Below are 16,180 nucleotides of genomic sequence, written 5' to 3'. Positions count from 1 at the left end.
AGCAAGAAAATCCGGCACGGAGGGACCGCATACGAGTCTACCAGCGACAAGCAATCGCGTCCCAAACAAGAGTCCGGCTGGAGCCGTTGCGAGCACCCGGCAAACTCAGCCGAATCGGCCCATCGCTGTTGCTCGGCCTTGCAAGATGTATACAGGGTGTCCACGCTAAGTGTGAACAGATTTTTTTAAAATATATCAATCACTTTTTCCGAGATGAAATCAGTGGCAATATAGCATATGCTGAAGGGCACTCCCTAGGGGGGCATTAACAGACTCCTAAGGCAATGTCTTAATTAACTTTCAATAATTAACTTTTTAATTATAAAAGCTACGAAGTTGCTCCAATGAGAACATCTGATCTCTTCGGTCACCAGATACCAAAGCCGTTTTCAGAACAAAAATCCGTTCGATAGATCGTCCGCGAAAAATTCGTGAAGGAACGCCATTTTTTCTTTATTTTATTCATTGCGCATCTCTAGAGACGCGTCTTTCTTTCGCCCCCAATACGAGAGGATGAAAGAGCACACTATCCCCTCTTGCGTCCTGGAAAAAGATTAAAAGAAAACAGAAAATGCAGCCCAAGATAACGGCAGTCGCGATAGAGTCACCTGATAGATTTGTGTTTTTGTTTTGTTTCCGCAAGTTAAAGCTAATCTTCGACGCATGAGGCGGCACTGTGCTCTTTCACTCTCTCACAGTGGGGGTAAAGGAAAGCCGCTTCTTTGAAGATGCGCAATAAACCAAATAAAGAAAAAAATGGCGTTCCTTCACGAATGCTGCGGGACTGGGTCAGGGGACTTCTACTTCTACATGCAGTCTGACTGCAGGAAACGTGCCTTACCTTCGGAAAATAAGACCGACGGTTGATGTTGACTGGACTCGTTGATGGCGTCATCCGTCGATGGTGGGGGCGGAAGAAACATTCTTTGACCAGCGTCCTCTATGAGGTACGTGCGGGGTGTGCGGCGAAAGAACAGCGGTCGAATAGACATACGGCTGAGGATCGTATCGGTGCTTTGCATTGAAGTCCTGGAACCGCCGCCAAATCCCACTGTTCTAATGCTGGACGTCCGTCGCACTTTCAGTATGGACGGTCTGCTGCTCTTCGGTACTGAAGGTGGGGCGCTGCATTTGTATGCAATATGTAGCTAAACCTTGGTTTCACGTACGCCGCCACTAACTAGATCTTCGAGAACAACCCACAGAACTAGTATAGAAACAAACTACTACGTGTGCATCTTAGCGCTTTCCCAGAACTCTTAGTAATATGCACGTTCCACAAGATCATCCGCATGTTACTTTGGTTAACGCTATAGCGTACATATTGTTTGCTTTTAATATATACCTAGTTACTGCCAGGCTCTTCAATTTTCAAAAGGGATCGGTAACTTTTTTTTTTAACTCTGGTAGCTAGGACTTTTGATCATGATCCTCTTTACACGGTAAGGACAGCCTTAGCGCACCTTTCGGTCACTTGGCTTCCCTTAAACGACATTTCACAACTGCCTGAGACAGTAACCAACAGCCCCGTCGTATCTTATCGCAGTGTGACACTCCTCAGAAGAACAAGCAACGTGTACATCAAGCACACCTAAGCTAAGCTACACATAACACAATATCTTTTGGAGTAGGAGCGTGGCTAGCCCATCTGTAAAAAATTCAAAACTGTCCTCGGCTCCAGACTTTCAACGTTGCCAAAGACGAGATGGTGCTACGACCCAGTGCCGGATTTACAGTGGCGGGGTCCTGGGGCACCGTACATGGTGGGGGCCCTTGTTTCAGTCGGTCAGTACTTTCCGTGGTGCTTCACAAGGATAAATTATGACCACGTCCATGGAGATGCCGGACCTCGGTGCAACTATACCGTGCGCGGGAAATGGTCAATGTACAGTAGTTGGTTTGTTTATTACCACCCAGGTTCTGAAAAGAGTGCCTACTTCACCTTTGCTTTTTCAGTTTACATCTTCTAAGATTTTCCATCAACCATCTTGCATGCTATTCAAGACTACATTACGCTGCTAGCGTCCGTGACTTCCTTACTGAAAAATGAGCTCCGTAAAATCAAGCTGTCTAAGAATGTTCCTTTCTATGCGTAGCAGTGACAAGGTATGAAGTCTGCTGTGCGTCATGCTTGTCCGATGACTGTTCTTGTGAGCTCGTCTACGCGTGGATGCTCTAAAGAACGCTTATTGCTGCTCGAGGAAATAGAAAAAGGCAACAGCAGCAGGGCAGCACCGGCAGTTGATTTTGCCAGAGGGAGCGCCGAACAAGGCACCCACGTGGCCAGAGGATTTTCTGTTGTACTATAAGGCTTGAAGACCTTTGTACTTTCCACTCACGGACGCAGCGTTGTCGTAAGACTGCTCGCCAGACCTTTTGCTCATGTCATGTGCGCTGAGGAAACTCATTAAAGCCCTGAACATGTCCTCAGCCTTATGCGCGTGGTCATGCATGAACCATACGGATCCTTCAGCTGGCGTAGTATTTTCCAATTGCACGAAAATCCTTGCTGCATGCGTGATCTTGGCAAGAATTTAAAGCCGTATCGTTTAACTGCTTGCAGTGGTGGGGCCCCTTTCTGGTCCCCCCCCTTAAATCCGGCACTGCTACGACCAGAAAATTTTCGAACTGTATATTCCAGAGTTTAGTCTACAAGTTGCTATTGTCACACCTGGCGAACGGCAGTGTTCACAAGCCCGCAGCACGAGACAGTAAGCGCATTCTTTTCACTTGCACTCGACTGCACTACCTCGGACTCCACGCAAGACGGGTTTTCGGGAGCTGCACTTTCCAGCTGAAAGGAACATTATTAGTGATGTCTTTCTTTTCAGCAGGAAAGTGCAGCATGCAAATAACCCAGTTCAGATCTGGTGCAGGAGGTGCAAGCGAAAAGAATGCACCTAGTTTAATATGAACACTTTCGAAAGAAGACGAAGCAACAAGCTGTCGAAGCTCGACGTGAAGATAAACAGCTTACATTGCATTTTGTCGCTCGGGTTAGAAAAAAAAATCTAACTATTTGGTGTCCATGGCGTATGGTACCAAATGACATTTCCTCTAATAACGTTTCCTCAAATGACATTTCTTCTATTTTCCTCTAATAGTATAGATATCTTTGCGGTGCACCGCGGGGTCAACTGGGTTGCCTTTTATGGGCCTATGTTCACAGTCACTGCACTTTAGTGCTCATGTTAGTTGGATATGCTAAGTGTGTCCCCTCGCCATATGTGAAAGAGAAACTCCACTGAATACTAGCATTGCACGCCTTATTCGGAGAACATATACGCAACGACACAATACGACGTCATTCAACAGACAACCTTCAAAAGCGGTATCGCCTAAGGGGGAAAGAAAGCAGCAGCTTATAGCCTTCATTTTGGAACTGTAGCCATTCGAGTGTTTTATCACAAGCTTCGGTGTTCAGCTAGGTCCTATGGCATTTAACTATATCTTCGCATATAATTGTTGTATGCATGTGTTTTGCGTACGGAATATTGAGCGCTATTCATCGCACCGCCTTGGCCACCAACGCCTGTAGCATAAAGAATCACAGTTCCGTCGTGGCACATAACTCCCGGGTAAAGTTGCGGATTCTCATCTTAGTGTGGGCAAATGCGAGAAAATAAGCATGCCCGATTGCGGGCGATTACCTGCTGTCCTCGGGAACTTCTATTTGAACGGGAGGGTGTGCATCTGGAGTGCAATTAGGCGCCTTCAGCTTGCACGCCATGGACTGTCGTCTTGAAAGAGGTGGCGGAGACAGCTTGTGGGAGGTGTTACGGCGGGAGACGAGAACGTCTTCTATCTTTTCTGGAGCGCCGTCAAGTTCTTTGTTGACCTTCCTCGTTTCATTTTGGTTACAGACGGGAGCCTTCGGTTCCTTTAGGATCGACGATAGGCGCCCTGACTCCTGGGTCGAGAACGAGGGAATTCTTCTCACAGGGAGGTGAGGTACGGACGATGTACGACGCATAACTAGGCCGAACCGCTCCGACGACGCCTTCCGCGAAGTCCTCCGTGGGCTCTGTGAGAAAGGGCGAAGTAGTACGCGGTCGTTGAGGACATCGGGGAGTGTCTCGAAAGACGTGGACAATACGTTGCACACATTGCAGGTTGTCCCGATGAGTTATATTGTATTGTACGCGTATCGCTTTATTAGATAACTTCAGAATATTCCCAGTACAGTATAGATTTCTTTGCTTGCGGCACGGACCGAAAACTAGAATGCTTAGCAATTCTTTCCAGCACGGAAGAAACGCTTCAGCGTAAGTACTGAGGAAAGAGGCCCATTCTGCTGACCTCACCAGTGAGGAGGAGCGGGAAGCATCCAATGGCGAGTCAGCTTAATGACCATGTTGTGTCTCGTTCCCTCTCTTTTATAGTAATTTCGCTTTTGTCTGCCAGCTAAGTTCGTTCATCGTGCACGTTGTTGCAGGGGCGGATCCAGTCCCTGGGTTTGAGAGGGGAGGGGGGAGCGGTTTCCTTGTTGAAGCGCGTACTGGGGGAGAGGAGAGAGAGGAATCCAATGTATGACTGATGTTTTGAGGGAGCGATCGCCCAACCGCCCCCCCCCCCCCCTTCCCTGGATCCGCCACTGTGTTCTTCCCTGATACGTTGTTCCTTACTGTGTCTACGCATCTCGTTCCTCAATTAGAAATGATAATGCAAGAACCGTGTGTCTGTGCGCGACAGCACCAACATTGACACCTCAATCATTTTGTCAACATCTTTTGTTGCGCACTGCGTAGAGAGAACGATAATCTAACACTCTGCGAAGGCTAAACGACAACACTTACTCCATACTCATGCTTCTGGTCAGTTTTGGAGGATTCAGCCTTGGCCTTTGGCTCCTCCTGGTGTATTTTGTACTGCTTCACTAACGAGGGCATCGACGGCGCAGGCGAATGGGTCAACGTAGGTTGCCAACTGGCCTCACAATGAGAAAACCTTCTTCCCACAGTGTCTGTTGTGTACATAGACACGCTTGGACTGAATTTCGTTACCTGCAGATGAAATACATTCAATGCTCAATTTTTCTTTATCTTCAGAGCGATAGTCGTTCGGCACACTCTTTACTCTGGACCTAGCTACTTACTGGTGACCCGTGGACTAGGGTACGCCACTGTACACGGCATAGTCTTCGAGCCAGTCATGAGGTTTTAGCGCTACAGGTGAAGTAGCCGGTTCCACACTAGTGGAGCCACAGTCTCCATATTATTTTGTAATCCAATCCGATCTCAATGAAAATGACGCTGCCGAACGCCGGCGTAGAGGCTAGTAGCTCTCTCCCCTTCCGCTTTGCTGTTTCCTCGTACCCATTAGCATGGGCGTTCCCAGGATTTTTTTACCAGGAGGAGGGGGGGGGGGGGCAAAGCGTGCAACCCTGTCACCTCTATTCCTGAAGACGGACACACCGGACTATGCGGGTGTTATAGGTTCATATTATTATAGCATCTGAGAAAAATAATGACAACCTATGTATAAAGAATGCACAGTTTTCAGAAGTGACCTTGAAGCTCCAGCGGGGCACCCCCTCCCCTTGCTCCCCTCTCGGTACGCTCGTGCCGAGTAGTCTACGTCACCCGCGCACCAGGTCTGCAGCTATAGCTTGACACTGTTCGTTTGCTTTGCTACCAAGTGTTCGTTTTCATGACTGTTGACAAATTATGTTTGTGATAATTAACAGGCAGCAATATGTTTTATATTAAAGGAGGTAAGAACACCTATCTGCAGGTATTTAGTTACCGGTGTAATAAGTGTAATATTGTTCTTCTAGGCTTCGTAATTCTATTTACAATTTGTTGTTCAAGACGTCTCCTTCATAATGTGTGCAGCGTTAATACAAAAACGCACTTTTTTTTCGGATACAGGCGAGTAGACGTACCCCCATCCAGATACCTCTATCCGTTGTTACGTCATATGAAGAACTGTAGCACCCAATCAGACGCCAACGCGGAGGTACAGTTCTGCTCTACACTTTTAAAAATGAACTTCACCACATAGCACGCTCCTAGCCGACCCTACACTCTTAAAAATGAACTTCACCACATAGCACGCTCCTAGCCAACCATCACCCCGAATGACAACGTTCTCGCCCTAGATTTGTTGAAAACGGCACAAAATAGGCTCCTCCTCCCGTTTTCAACAAATCTAGGGCGAGAACGTTGTCATTCGGGGTGGTGGTTGGCTAGGAGCGTGCTATGTGGTGAAGTTCATTTTTAAGAGTGTACCATCAGACGCTGTTTTGCAGATGTGGTCGAGAAAAGAGGGGACTTTTTTTGTCCCATCTGTAACTTTCGAGAGCATTGACTTCCAATTTGCTCACTTCTACTCCTCGGCTAATAAAATATGACCTCACCGTTATGATGCTGTGTCACTGCCCTGTGTTTCCATGTGCACTACTCGTCGCTGACTTTTCGGCTGACGCAAACAAAAGACAAAATTTAAACCAGGCATTCATTTTTTTATGTCCTCAACTTACCAACTGGATGGGGTAAGTTGATGAAAATATGTAGCCTGTCATTTTTGGCCCGTACGAAATAAATATCTGGTTTAGCACCACAATAATTTGTGGATCATTTCCCAAAGGTTTGGGGATTCAGTTAACAAATTATGGGATAATATAGGCGATTATTCAGACTGCTATTAACAAAATAGTTAATATAAAATATGTCTTCGACATAGACCACCTTACCCTATATGATAATTGCTTTTACCACCCTTTTACACCCGTTATCAGACGCTATGTTGACCTAGGGGGTAACTATAGAAGTTACCACCTTTTCACGCCTTTTTTTCTTAAAGTGTACGATGCTACGGTGCTCACGCGCTGCCAGGAACCCGCCCCTAGCTGCTGAAGTTGCAGTCCTATGGATGGATGGATTCGCGCTTGGATGCCTACAGCCAGATTTCCTCAACCAGTATATATATAATTATGTTATAACAACAGTTGAACTGTTTTCAGTACAGCTGTTGTACTACCAATTCTACTCATACCAGCAGAAACGTTTGTACCCTTGCAGTTCTACTCATTTGAGTACAATTCTGGTTGCAACGGAGTTCTACCCACACGGGTAGCAAGTTCCACTTTTCTTAGAGTGTGCTTTGATCAATACCTTCCGTCCCTTGACAGTAGTGCTGCTGCCTCCATCAGCCCAAGGTTCGAGAGTGTCGGACGAGCCTCGAGTTTTGCGAGCAGTGTTCCACGTGTGCTCCATGATCACCACGTCCTGCTCCAAGCTGGCGACCGTTCGCTCCACAAGCATGGTGGCGATCACTACAACGATCCGGCTGGGCAACAGAAAAGTAGACACGAAGGTGATGAGCACCAGGTAGGAGAAGAGCAGGTGCGCGTTGCAACCCAGCGTGCGCAATGCGTGCATGGCGATGCGAGAGAAGACACGGGACTGGTCTCCGATGATGACGATAATGAAGAGCGACGAAGCAGATAATACGTTCGCCTACGGGGACAAGGCAATTTTGCGTCATGCGCGAGAAGCTAGCATTTATGGGACGACTTAGTATCCGCGAAATGGACACACGACTGGTAAGAGGCACACATACAACAGCAAGTTGAAGATACACTTCTGGTGAGATATACCGTGCACTCTAAGGAAAAAAAAGAGTAATGTTACTCCTTTGGGGGACTAAATGCATTGCCACAAAAAATAGTCTCTTTCGGGAGTAAATGAATTTCCCGGAGTGGAGACTGCATTTCACGCTCTGTTCTAAGAGTCCCGGTTGCATAATTCGTGCGCATGCATGAAAATACTTTGAATCAAACCATCAAGCGTGATATATCGAGTGATATAAAATCTTGTGACATACATAGGGTACAATTTGCGAAGAAAGAAGCGCTAACTGTTTCTCACTCTGTGTGGGTGCAAAATTTCTAAGTTGGCTGAGTTATACAGCCTTATGCCATCAAATTGACCAAGAGCACATATTTATGTAGACTGTTGCATTCGGAAGACCATTCGCGAAGTTCAGTGACAAGTTGCAATCCTGGGCAGTAACTGTCGGGGTTATGGGACTAAAATGAGGAGTATTTGCAATCTAGGGGACTAGATGCTGCAATTACTCCCCATTCGACTCCTTTTTTTTTTTTTTTTTTAGAGTGTGAGCGTGGTACAGCGCGACGTCACTGGTCCAGAGATTCAAATTAGCCCAAATATTAAGGTCACTTGGAAATCTATGTGTGTTACTTGCAAATCTATGTAGCAACGAAATATATCGATATTTCTCCAGTGCTCCCTGTCGATGTTCAAGGCCCTTGGCCCATATTGCACAAGTAACGCCACTCCGTTCTTTTATTATCGTCATGATATCGGAAGTGACGTTACCTGTACCAACAGCAATCGCCTCTGTCTCTATATATGCACAGAACATGATCGCTACTCTGCCTGCTGTGTGTTCCAACTACCACACCCTGCCATCATACTGGAATGGGAAAACGTATCTGTGGGAAAACGTGCGGTCGAAAATTTACTTCAGTTCTCATGTTTCTGCTGCCTATTCAGGGAGAGGGTTTAAAATTTAGCGCGGTTATTTTATGTTTTTCTACGCGACACCCAAAAAAAAGTAGACATTGAAGCTTCCTACATTTATATACGGTACTTGCTTTCGCGTGGTGGACAAAACTTCTTCAGGAACGTTCTTAATTGGTACCGAAGAAGCATGGTCCGCCACACGCAAGCTAGGGTCGTAAATAAATGTGGAAAGCTTCAGTGTCTACTGTTTTTGTGTGCTGTTTTATCTTCGAGTCTTTGAGACTCTGACTCTTTCCCTTCTTCCTACGCACTGAAACGCACATTATGGCGTTTGACACGCCAGAAAGGACACTCACAGCTCCCACCTATCCTCTAGTGTAGCTTTTGCTAACCTATAGTATATGTATACTTTTGGCGTGCTGTTGTTGCCGTCTCTCTCCCTCTCGCTCTCTCTCCTTGATAGTTGACGTCACTTACATCAATATAGCTCGACGCTAGCCTGTCGGGTGCCATGACTCCAGAAAGTGGCATTAGAACAACGGGAAAAAATGCACTGATGGCGCGAGGAAGATGGGCCCCTACCATGGACAACACGGTTACCAGGATGCAGTACATGCACTTGCTGTCCTGCAGCCAAGGCAGATACATCAATTCTAAACCTTTACATGCATTCCGGTTCCGCTTTACATCGTTTCCGAAGAGGAAAGGTGCTAAGTAGAGGGGTAGAGCGTAGCCGAAGATAAAGTTGATGCGGTTCCTCACTGGCGTCGGGTAAAGGCAGGCTCCAAGTTGCTTCAGAAATTGAGTCCCTGCGTACGACATGAGTATAATTTACCATGATGTGCGATGGTCGCTCCGAAACGCACTCCGTGTTAGAGCCCTGCAGGAGCCGACTTTTCCAGGCCCGTCCCGGCCCGGGCGCATCGAAAAATGGCCTGGTCCGACCCGGGCCCCAACCTTCATGTTTTTATGCGGCTCGGCCCGGTAGCCCAGTGAGTAGAGTCCGGCCTGGCCCTGCGCCTCAACGAATAGAGACCGGCCTGGTATTTCCAGCCCTGACTTACACGTTTCTAGCGCTTATCAAACAAATTTATAAATATATAAGAAGAAAAGACAAGGGCCACAAACATACAAGTGCTGGCGGTTTAACACCGCAACAGCACAAGACCAAGTTAAATCCAGAACGCTCACGTGCAAGGACATTATCGTTACACAATTTACATTATCAAGTTTTTGCGGAGGTAGAGGATGCTGTCGACAAGCTCCTTCTCCCAATCCCTACCTCTCTCACCAAGCTTTGCAACGTGATTGTGAAATACGTGAGGAGTCAGTGGCTAGAGCCAGTGGAATCTGATGTGGCTCTGAGAATCTTCTGGAGGGTCGCATCACACGCATAATGCAGTGTCCTTTGCATTATGCACATTTGCTTGTCTTTGCAAATGTATGCACAGGAATGACGCAAGCTGTTGATGATATGAACTATATGTGGACACATGCTCGGCATTGAGTATTCGACATAAGAAGACGTCCCCCTATCACCCTCAAGCAAACATAACTGAGCGGGTCAATAGGAATATCAAAATAATGATGGTGACACTTACCACCAGGCATAAGGATTGGGACCCTCGTCTAACGGAGATTGGCTTCGCCACTCGTACGACGGAAAATAGGTCTACCGGATTCACCCCTGCCTATTTGAATTTTGGACGGGAAATGGCATTTCCACTGGGAAATGCGCTACGAACAATGAGGGAACAACCTCTTCGTCCGTATGCACGATATGCGGAAGACATTCGCAACCTCCTCTCAACTGCAGTTCGCTGTGCACGTGAGAATCTTAAGGTCGCACGACTGGAGCAAGCATCCCAGTACAACAAGGGTCGACGCCAGGTCGCATACCGCGTAGGAGACTTAGTCCTGAGGCGAACGCATCCACTTAGCGACGCGGCGAAGGGCTTCGCAGCTTCTCTAGCGGACCGATGGGACAGGCCTTACCGGGTGAGTGTGCAACTTACACCCGTTACTTACAGACTTGAACATTGCAATACAAGCGAAGGGTCTGGCCCAGTTCACATCACAGACCTCAAGAGATTCATCGATCGCATCTTGGAGCAAGATGAAGGGCAAGAGGACTCCGGCACAAGTTCGTCGCAATCCCAACCCTTCCACGGCCCCATCGACACGGGGTCGCAGCCCGCTGAAGATTGGACAGTACAGGGCGGGTTACCGGGGTTTCCTCGCTATAACCTTCGCCCTCGTATACCGCCAAGGTGATGTTTTCTTTCTTTTTTTATTATCGCAGATGCCCATGATCGCCCTGTCCGGAGCCGCCAGACAACTTCCCGGGGCCAAAAACGCGGAAGCAACCGTCGCTGGCCCACACAGCGACCAACCACACAGGCCGACCGTGACACTCCCCCGCCACGTCGCTTCACCAGCGTGGCAACCTGGACGGTGCTCGTGGGAGACATCAGCATAAGCTACTGTTCCCGGACCCGCTGGAGAAACCAGGCGCGCCCCCTGATCACAGACGCAGCTTCTAGTATCCCGGAACCTTTCAGAGGCCTGGGCCTCAGTGACCGTTATCCCACGGAGCCACGCCCTACATACACGAAGCAGGAATGCAACGCTCTGTGTTCGATCTGTGGCGTTCTCATGATCCACTTACCAACCCACCAAGCTGGAGCTCTCCACTCTCAGCACCTCCGTCAACACACTCTCCAACAGGAGGAAGCTCTCCGCAGTACCCGCCACCATCTCACCTCAAGCTTTGGTCGAGGCCATAAACATCGTACGTCAACTAGCCCCCCAGCTATTGGCACGACCCTCCATAACGGCTGACAGTGAGGATGTCATTCTTGATCTGCCTGACCTCCCGGACTTTTAGCTTCAAGGGGGGGGGGGGGGGGGGAGATGTGGGGGTGCACATGTTCACGCTTATCTCGGCTGATAAGATTGTGCGCGAACTTTCCGGACACGCCCCCGTGTTTTTCAATTCTTGGCTATTTAAGCAGCAAGACAACCACGGGACAAGTTAGTCTCGTCTGGCGCATGCTAGGCGGTCGAGGATCTGCAGAGTGCACCATGTAAGGAAATAAACCTTGTTTCTTGTTGTTAATTGCTGTGTTCGTGTTCTTCGGGGTTACGGCGGGTCGGATACGGAATTACCCCGGGTTTGTGAGCCGAGGATCCCACAACTAACAGCCCTCCATTGTGTGAAATTAGCTGCGTGGCCCGGCCGAGCCTGACTCTCAGAAGTTTGTCGGCCCGGGCCCGGTCTGCGGTGCTGGCGTCTTTTGTCGGCCCAAGCTCGGATCGGCCCGGAGCATACAGCCCATAACAAGCCCGGCCCGGCCCGTGCAGGGCTCTACTCAGTGTTACGCGGCCATTCGGAAAGTACCACGTCGCGGGAAAACAAAGCTGCGCTGCCCCGACAGGCTCGATCCTTAGTATACCAATGAATGGATGCTCTCTTGGGATTGGGGAAATTTATCAGAAAATAAAAAATAAGGAGAAGGAGGCTGGTATAGTGGAGAAATGACAACTCGCACCAACTTCCCAGCCGCCCTCGATCACTACTGGTTGGTCCGTTCTATGTACATGCGATGTCTGACTGTGGAATGATTCCATTATTTTTTTCGACTTGTCACATGTGTCAATGGAATGTTCATGTTTCATCCAATGTCCCCACCCTTCGTCATTCTACGAATCTTATCTGTGTTCTTCGTCGTTTTCAGAAGGTCAACATAATTCAGAGAATACTCGTTGATTAACTACGTTCAACGAGGAAAACTAATTTGGAGCTATTGTGGCATTAAAAGCTTGAGACAAGTACGTTGATTGCTCGTCATGTCTACGTTGATATTGATAATGCAACAACCGAGGCCCTAATGCGCCAAAGCTATGATAAAATATGGAGACGGTGTAATGAGGTGTTTTCTATAGATCGTTCATCTACACAAACACTGCAGTCTTTAATCATCAGCACTAGATGGGCACAGAAAGTTAAACCTGGGTGTCCTTCTGTGTCTTTCCAGTCACACAGTCACGGGACCTACACTCACAGAGGTATATCTCCGCGAGAGAAGAATGTAGTCTGCACGTTGAGAGTGGGGTATATACGAGGAGATGGCGACGACATGCAGGGAGACGGGAAAGCCGATTCACATATTTGAGGAACACATACGAAGAGGACGGCAAGGAAATGTTACCTCTTTCTACGGTACACCAGCTCGCTCGCACCATTCCAATTTGCTCACATGTTTTGTTAACGCGAATATTTTACGTGTGCTTTAAAATCGTAAAAATTTGCAAAAAGTACGTCGTATCCGACGAGCGTTTTCGCAACATGATCAGTGTACAAGCAACAGCTAGAAGCGCACCACGTTGTAACTCGGAGACGTCATGCGTACGCCTTGGCCAATCATAAACCTCCTTAGAGTTGTGTTGCGGAGCGGAGTTGCATTGCAGGAGTTGACTTGTACCGAAGTATAGGTTCGTGATACAACGCATTACGGGCAAATGCGCACGGAGCACCATGCAGCGCTTCTCACGTATTAGTTGACTATCGGTGGCCTATTACTTACAAGGATAATGCATCGCCCCACCCATGTTGTTGCCTTGTTCTGTGGAAGTCCCAATCATCCTTGCTATGGCAGGCACTGAGTGCTCGTCTACGCCATATTACTTTGCACGCTCACGTGCCCTGATTTACTTCTTTCTTTGCCGCCCTCTGGAGCTATCTGTGGTTCAGAGTGCCAAGCGGACTGCTGTCTGCTGTTGATGTCACGCAACAAGACGAAAAGGGTTTATCAGTAAAACCACTGACATTGACCCTTACCGTTGCTCGAAACCCTACTTCAATAATCACACAGTCGATCAAGAGCTACCATATGCACAATATTTTCGCTGTATGGCTGTCATCAGTGAGTTTTAGCACGGTCTCTCAATACTCTCTCTGGTCAGGAAGCTCCGGCAGAATACAATGGAATGGATCGACTTGCTCAGGGTCCGGAGGTGTCGCGCGGGAGCGCTAGTGTGTGGGTGCGCTATCGGGGCGCCGTCCTCCGTTAGCAGACGACGTAGCCATAGGGCTACACGTGCAAGGTATATCTAAACTGGTAGCGAAAACAAGCGAAAACATCAAATCAGACCCATCGACAAAGCTACCAGCATGAGGCGCGAGCGATCCTGAGTGTTGGTATGGCAGAGGTACGATCGTAAACAGAAAAACTTTACAACATGGGCATGGCTTGTGTGTGTACTAACAGGTTATTCATAATTTCGATGTAGAAAAAACTTTCTGTTGCCCCCTTCGTGGAAATATACGAAATCATCTACCACCCGAGTACATTTCCGTCCTGCTCCCTTTGCGCATGTGTCACAGTGGGCGTGTTTATCCGTGCATCTCTGTATCCGTGCCGTGTGCCCGTGCATTGTAATACGGAGTACGTACACTTTTTGGATTAAACAGGGAGCGACGTTCACATCTCGGAGCTGTAGACCAAGAATTACACGTGTGAACAGATGAATACAATGCATCCCCTGTTGCTGCCACCGCGAAAAAAGATTTCGTCATGGGACAAGCGGCCATGATAGCGTAAGTGTTAGCAGGAATCAGCTGTGCACCAACGATGCCATGTTTTGTTGCAATGTACCTATAATGCCCTTCAGTTTGGAGTTGTCTAAATACGTGATAACTGTATGTATTTCGAACTGATATGTTTAATTAAACCTGATATGATTTATTTTTCTGTATTCTCGTCTGGTGTTGTTGCCTGGGTCAGGGAAAGGGAATACAACGCAAACAAAGTGGGCGAATGTAAACGTGCCATGGCTAATTATTATTATACTACTAATAATTATTATTATTATACGTATTATTCATAGTGCTTGCGTCATATCTGACATCATTTATTTACAATCGTAGTAGTCCGCGCAACGGATGGATGGCGCTGACCGTCTCTATCATGGCGTCATTCTGAAGACACAGGGGCCTATGGGAGTTGCGCTACCTGTTTAGATATACCTTGACACGTGTTTAGTCGGCAACTGGAATGGGAGTCCGTCAGCTCGACAGTTCCTTTGCCTCTTCGTTGATTCGTAATTGCGTATCAGCATGCCTAAAGACATGCTGTGTAACTGGTTGCGACGCAGGGAAACGGATTTTTCGTTTTCCATCGGAACCCGTTGAAAGAGAACGGTGGAAACGAGCAATTCCACGTGTGGAGACCGAAAGCTTCAAGTTCGACTCACCAGCTCCCGTGGCATTGTGGTTAAGATGATCGCTTTTCCACACCGAGACTGGGAGGTGACACGTGTTCGAATCCTGTCACAGGCCGTGCTGTCTGAGGTTTTCCCTTGGTTTTCCGAAGTCTTTTCAGACGAATGTCGGCACAGTTCCCCCTGAAGTCGGTCCAGGACGCATACTAACCCCCTGTCCCCTGCACACTTAGAAATGAACTTCACCACATAGCACGCTCCTAGCCAACCATCATCCCAAATGACAACGTTCTCGCCACTCATTTATTGAAAACGGGAGGAGGAGCCTATTTTGTGCCATTATGCACGGCACAAAATAAGCTCCTCCTCCCGTTTTCAACAAATCTAGGGCGAGAACGTTGTCATTCGAGGTGATAGTTGGCTAGGAGCGTGCTATGTGGTAAAGTTCCGTTGGCGCCACGTACATAATATGCTGTTACATGTACAAAGGTAATCACTCAGCTGCGCTGCGATTATGCAAAATACCCTGACTGATCCCGGTATGATGGTGTTCCGGTAGTAATCGTCGGGTACAGCAGGCTAGAAAATTTCAGGGGAAGGGAAGAGTCAAGCCAAAAGATATCATACAGTTTTGGTGCTTGTTGCTTTTTCGAAATACAACATAAAAACGAAAATACAAAAAAGGATGAAGCACAATGTAATCCTTCATTTTTACACGACTGTAATCTGGAGCAACGTAATCCATATGTGACAAATTAAGCAAACCCAAAATGTAAAAATGAAAAGTATGTATTTTTCAGACGTTACTTCACTTCACCACGTAATCCAATCACACATTGCCAGTGAAGGAAACAATATTTCAAAAAAGCACTAGAACCCTGCATTGAGAGAACTGAAGTGACAATTGACCAAGTCATTGTGCTGCCGGTCGCAATCTCATAATGTGTGCGAGTCTTTGCATAGCATTGGTACTTTTTTAACATTTCACGTCTCTCAACAATAATTTTCTCCATCAAATAAGCTTTTTTGGTAAAATGTCAGACACTGGGACTGTTGATGCTGCATCCTGCTAAAAGCGCTAAAATGATGGTAAAAAGAGGAAGACACACATATTGCGCTATCAGTTTTCGTTCTCTGACTCCTATTTTAGCGCTTTTAGTAGGGTGCATTTTTGATACTTTTGGGGTGATTTTTTGTGTGAAGTCCAAGTTTGGGTGCTTGAGTACTTGATAGGAATATACTGGAAAAAAGCACATTGAGCACAGTACACGATTTGAAATGTACTTAAAGTAAAGTAAAAGTACTGAGAAATGTTTTTTTTTTTCTTTTTAATTCTGTGCTAGCGACGCGAAGCAACTGCGACTGAGGAATGTACTTGAAGTACTACTTGAGTACTTGGTACTTCTCGTTCACTGGCTAGGAGAAACGTGTGTCGCACGTTCGATCTTGAGTTGCTGCAGATTAAGCCC

General features: G+C 47.3%; 2 protein-coding genes across 5 annotated transcripts in view; one reads left to right on the top strand and one right to left on the bottom strand.

The window, feature by feature from the left end:
- LOC135378286 (sodium-dependent low-affinity dicarboxylate transporter 1-like) overlaps positions 1-13,197 on the bottom strand; it is a 37,021-nt gene extending 23,824 nt beyond the window's left edge. Inside the window, exons 1-8 of one of the 4 annotated variants that reach the window (XM_064611274.1) lie at positions 13,076-13,159; positions 9,356-9,503; positions 9,177-9,298; positions 8,967-9,116; positions 7,116-7,460; positions 4,797-5,003; positions 3,651-4,024; positions 842-1,125 (exon numbers count right to left, since the gene is read on the bottom strand). In XM_064611274.1, the coding sequence (XP_064467344.1) occupies positions 842-1,125; positions 3,651-4,024; positions 4,797-5,003; positions 7,116-7,460; positions 8,967-9,116; positions 9,177-9,298; positions 9,356-9,452 (1,579 nt within the window). In that variant the 5' untranslated portion in view covers positions 9,453-9,503; positions 13,076-13,159. Of the gene's footprint in view, positions 1-841; positions 1,126-3,650; positions 4,025-4,796; positions 5,004-7,115; positions 7,461-8,966; positions 9,117-9,176; positions 9,299-9,355; positions 9,504-13,075 lie in introns of all 4 variants that reach the window. The other 3 variants (XM_064611275.1, XM_064611276.1, XM_064611277.1) reach the window with 3 other exon arrangements.
- The window catches only part of LOC135378289 (putative ATP-dependent RNA helicase TDRD12), a 206,405-nt gene that overhangs the window by 81,397 nt on the left and 108,828 nt on the right, over positions 1-16,180 (top strand). The gene's annotated exons all lie outside the window — the stretch shown is intronic.

Source organism: Ornithodoros turicata, chromosome 1 (assembly GCF_037126465.1).
Source record: "Ornithodoros turicata isolate Travis chromosome 1, ASM3712646v1, whole genome shotgun sequence".
Lineage (NCBI taxonomy): Eukaryota > Metazoa > Arthropoda > Arachnida > Ixodida > Argasidae > Ornithodoros > Ornithodoros turicata.
Note: the sequence above shows the minus strand (reverse complement) of the source record. Positions and strands in the feature narration are given on the sequence as shown.